Source organism: Pterocles gutturalis, unplaced genomic scaffold (genome assembly GCF_000699245.1).
Source record: "Pterocles gutturalis isolate BGI_N339 unplaced genomic scaffold, ASM69924v1 scaffold4309, whole genome shotgun sequence".
NCBI classification, from domain to species: Eukaryota; Metazoa; Chordata; class Aves; order Pterocliformes; family Pteroclidae; genus Pterocles; species Pterocles gutturalis.
This window is the reverse complement of record NW_010130357.1, coordinates 1-5,018: the sequence shown is the minus strand read 5'-3', so window position 1 is coordinate 5,018 and position 5,018 is coordinate 1. Positions and strand designations below refer to the sequence as shown.

At 52.8% G+C, this 5,018-nt stretch overlaps 1 protein-coding gene across 1 annotated transcript; it reads left to right on the top strand.

Moving 5' to 3' along the window:
• Nucleotides 1–3,511: 3,511 nt before the first annotated feature.
• LOC104460912 (zinc finger protein 501-like) lies at nt 3,512–4,698 on the top strand (the record flags this gene model as incomplete). The annotated part of the gene is made up of 1 exon (XM_010080185.1): nt 3,512–4,698. A coding segment is annotated over one exon (1,187 nt), but the record flags the coding sequence as incomplete, so codon positions are not given.
• Between the last annotated feature and the right edge of the window lie 320 nt (nt 4,699–5,018).

Below are 5,018 nucleotides of genomic sequence, written 5' to 3'. Positions count from 1 at the left end.
AGCCCAGCGATCTGTGGCTGTAGAGACTCCTGACCTGGACACGCGGTGATGGCTCCGTGCCTTGCAGCTCTCTGTGTATTTTCTCACCTTCTAAAGCTGTGTACGCTGTCACATCCACGACAGCACGGAGTTCTGCGGCTCCTGGGTTACGAGTCGCTGCCTTGTAGTAGTTCACTTAAGGTCGATAGTTCTTAATTCAGAACAGATGTTGTGGGTCCCACCCACCCCCCAGGCCACATGTGCTTGGTGGGGTCTGCTGTCAGCTGGACCTTGTCCCAGCAGAACGGGCAGTTGAGTCATCTCCTGTACAGAAGCTGTTCTGTGCCTTTGATCATTCGTGTCGTGCCTCTGGATCTTCCTCTGCTCTATTCAGAGTTTCTCTGAAACGGGGGATCTGTCCCCCTGTCGCACACAGCCAGGATGTGGGCTTTGGGCAACAAAGCAGAATTACATTCTCTTTTTTTCTCTTCTTTTTTCCCAACGATCACGAACATTTGACCACGTGTTTTGTCTGCTTAGGAGCTGCAGTTTTCATCCATCTGCTCTAACTCCAGTGTGCTACTCCTGAATGATACCGAGAACATCCTAGGCACGTCCCGGAGGCTGTTCCCTTCTGTAGCTCTTTATGTTGGCCGGCAGTGAATGTCCCCTGTCATTCCCTTGTCACCTGGTTGGTCATAAGGCTCTGCCACAGGGTATCTTTATAGTTAGCCTTTGTGTCTTTAACCCTGAATAACATGGAACCATCAGCAGATGTTTCCACCTCCCCTTTCCCTCCCTTGCCACCTTAGTGAGGGTCATCCACCCCATGGCAGCTTGGTTCCTTTATCAGTTCTGGTGAAGGACAAATGTCTTTTGAGAATGCCTTTGGACTCCAGATCTCCCTTTTGCTAACATTGGTGACATCCCAGAAGAACTCCGAGTGGTTTGTGAAGTGAGACATCTCTTTCCAGAGGCCACACCAGCTCCTCCCCAGTCTGCCCTCTTTGTCTGTCTCTCCATTAATTCTCTTGCTCTGATTTCTGTTTGTTTGCTTGTAATGTTGGGCGCCAGAGCTCCCCTCCAGCCCCTTCTCTGGCAACACATGAGCCACCTTCCAGTCCCTGGACAGTGGGCTGCCTCAGTCTGGAGTCCAGCAGCGTTGTGAGGTGCTGTGGACAGCCCTGCTGGGTTAGAGTGAAGGTCCACGCAGCTCCGAGCCCCGTCGCAGGGACTCGGGGACTGGGCAGGAGGGATAAGAGAAGCACAGTCTGCCATCGTCCAGCAGCCTGAGGCTTACTCATGATGGTGGTGTGTTATTTTTACTAGTTCTCGCAGGTTTATCGTCTGTGAACTCTGGAATTCGGTGCCGGAGACGATTGCTGTGTCCTGCTGCTGCTGAGACAGGCCAGAGCGTCAGTGAAAACTGCTGCTGGCTTCTCTGGAGAGAGAGAGATCCGAGGGTACTTTTAAGGCGACATTGAGGTTTGCTCCCAATGTATGTGCTTACTCTGCGTACCTGGAGCTTGCCTTATAGCTAGAAGTTGAGAGCTAGAGCCATGGCTGTAATCATTGTAATAGGAAGCTTGAAACTCCTGACCTTCCCCAAAAAGTACAGAGCACCATGAAGACCTGATTCTCGTATACTTCAAAGGCCTTTTCAAGTTCTCTGTAAAGAACCAAAATTCTGTGTAAGCACCAAAGCTGGTGTAGGTGAAGGATGTCTCTTTGGGCACACAGCAGCAGAACAACTTCACTAGCTCCATCGTCTCTTCAGTCAGTCTGACGTACAGGCCAAGAGCTTCACGCTGGCCTGCCAGAAATGTCCTCTTCTTATCCTGTCTTTGGATATCACCTTCCTCTTTTCCTCCAGGCCTGGATGGAGTAGCTGCAGAGAAATGGAAATGCCTTCATGGCGAATAGCAAAGTTCCAGCTTCTGTTCCTTTCAAGGGATGATTTTAATGAAAACTATAGGAGGGAAGAAGTGGCATCACTACCACCCAAAGTGCCATAAAAGGTATCTCAGGAGTTCGCTATGAAATCATATTGTGATGTTTTCTTACACTGACTAGAAAGAGGAGGATAGATACGTATATGTATCAGTCTGGGTTGAAATTCTCAACTCTCCTTCTTTTATCACATACGTACGGTTCAGTAGCGACTCTCCTCTTCCAGGGCATGCGCGCCCTTATCGCAGCGCTGCCAGACCACAGGAAATGCCTGTGGTTCGTACATCAATCCCACGCAACTGATGTGTTACTGGTTTCTTTCACAAGAGTTTTCAGAGAACCAGGAGGCAGCCGTTGAACCTTTGAGTAGGCAAATCTGGAGGTCTGCGTGTTTGTGGCTTTAGTCCTTGGCCTGTTCCATATTTTGGGTCTATTTATAGTCAACAGCAAGTCATCCTTCACCCCTGGAAGTCTGGATACAGAGATCATCTGGAAGTCTGTTTCCCTGATAGACCTGTCTTAAGCCTGGATGTGATGCCTCTCTTCAGAGATGCATGTTGCCATTTCTGCATCCCTCTGACACCCACTTACCCTTCCCCAATGCCACACAGGTCCCCTCTTCCCAATTTAGCACATAAGCCACCAGTAAGCCTGCAAAGAGCTGCATTTCCTCGCCGACAGCAAAAGCCACAGTGTTGTGGGGGTACGTGCATTGGAACCTGCTGGGATCAAACCTCGTTAGAGCAGGGGGCTGGTGTAAATATCCCAGAAACCTGTGCAAGCCCCTTGTCTTGGACAGGCTTTCAGCTGACCTTGAGTCCGCACAGCGTAGATTTGTACCAGTTATGCTTCTGCAAGGCTTTGTGTGACCAAGGGGGCAGGAATTTGTTCATTGCCCGTGCCCCAGGAGCCATTCGTAACTGTTTGGCTCACTCACTTGCACTGCCTTCGGCTTCTACGTTTATTGGATTTCCGCAGTGCGTAATCTGGAATCAGCCACGGAGGATCTGCAGTTCACCAACTGCCTTTCACAGTGGATTTGTTCTGCGCCGATGGAAGCATAAGATAACCTTTCTGCTGCTCCAAGAGTGGTACAAGCCAGGCTTCGGGCGGTCGCCGTGTCTCATGCCTTAGGGCCAGTGTCTCCTTTGTGCAGCGCCTCTCTCTCTGCAACACCAGCAGCACCAGAGCAGGGAGGTTGCATCTGTTGCAACCCAAGTAACGTTCTGCTGAACAAGGCAGTTCTTTGTGGCTCTCCCCTGACTCCCAGTTCAGCTGCTAATAACATTTTCAGATAGAATATGCTGGAGAGCACCATTGTACCCATTCGAGCCCTCAACTTTTACCTGTGCTACACCACTAATCTCAGTAGATCAGGTTCTGGCAAAGCGTGCAGGGCTATTTTCAGGGTTTGTTCCTGTGAACACTGAAAAATCCACCATGTAGTTTGGAGGGAAATATCAGAACTTTTTATACTTAAAGTCAATCTGCTGAATTTTAAGAATTGGCTCCTTTTGATTTCCCCTATCCAAAGTTTCCTGTCCTGCCTGTGACTTCTCTCTGGATTCTCATTTCATTGCAGCTGAAGATGGGATTGCGAGCGAGAAAGAGGAGAACGCCCACCAAGGCATCCCCAGGCCAGTGGAGCCCAAGGGTTTACTCTTGGGACTCTCCAAGGAGAAGAGTTCCCAGAGTCCTGCACAGGACCCAGGCCTCCCATGCAGGTCAGAAAGGGTTCAGAGACCTCTGGGCAAGAGGCAAAGCCAAGTGACACTGCGTGGAAAAAACTTCAGGAGGCTGCCAGAAATTATCCATCAGAGAAACCCTTCTGTGGGGAGACTGATGATATGTGGGGACTGCGGGAAGAGCTTCCGGGTGAGCTCCAACCTCGTCCAGCATCGGAGAATCCACACTGGAGAGAAACCCTTCACCTGCGCCGAGTGCGGGGAGAGTTTCCGGCAGCGGTCGCATCTCGTCCAGCACCACAGAATCCACACAGGGGAGAGGCCCTACGAGTGCTCTGAGTGTGGAAAGAGCTTCAGCATGAGCTCGAAGCTGATCCGGCACCAGGTAACCCACACCGGGGAGAAGCCCTACAAGTGTGCCGAGTGTGGGAAGAGCTTCTCCGGGAACTCGCAGCTCGTCCAGCACCACCGAGTGCACACTGGGGAGAAACCCTACGAGTGCAGCGACTGCGGGAAGAGCTTCAGCGTGAGCTCAGCCCTGACGCGACACCAACGGGTTCACACCGGGGAGAAACCCTACGAGTGCGCGGAGTGTGGCAAGAGCTTCAGCCAGAGCTCCGAGCTCATGAAGCACCAGCGGGTCCACACCGGGGAGAAGCCGTATGAGTGCTCCGAGTGCGGGAAGAGCTTCACCGTGAGTTCAGCCCTCATCCAGCACCGGCGGTTCCACATGGGTGAGCGCCCTTATGGATGCACCGAGTGTGGAAAGAGCTTCACCGTGAGCTCCCACCTCATCCAGCACCGCCGCTTCCACACCGGGGAGCGCCCATTTGAGTGCACTGAGTGCGGGAAGAGCTTCCTGTGGAGATCGGCCCTGCTCCGGCACCACCGGGTCCACACAGGGGAGAGGCCCTACGCCTGCGCTGACTGCGGGGACAGCTTTCGGCAGAGTGCCCACCTCATCCAGCACCAGCGCATCCACACCGGGGAGCGTCCCTACGCCTGTGCCGTCTGCGGGAAGGGCTTCACCGTGAGCTCTGAGCTCCTCCGGCACCAGAAGATCCACAGGGGTGGGCAGCCCTAGGAGGGGTGAGTGTGGGGAGCAGTTGGGTCTGATGCCCTGGGAGCATCCCTGGGGTGCAAAGCCCCACATCTCTCTCCCTTCGCTCTACTGCCTGCCCGGCTTGCAGAGAGTGAAAGCAATTTATTTTTGGGAAAATGAGTCCTAAAAGAGATGGAAGAAGGAGAGAGTCAATGCAAGGAGCGGAGCTGGAGGTTTAAGGAAGAGCATATGAGACAGCAGGGGGGAGGTGGTGTTTGGAGGGTAGCTGGAGAGAGGAGGTGGTTTGCAAAGGCTGAGCAGTGCTCGGTGGTGTGTTTCAGAGGGAGGCAGTGCCTGGCCTT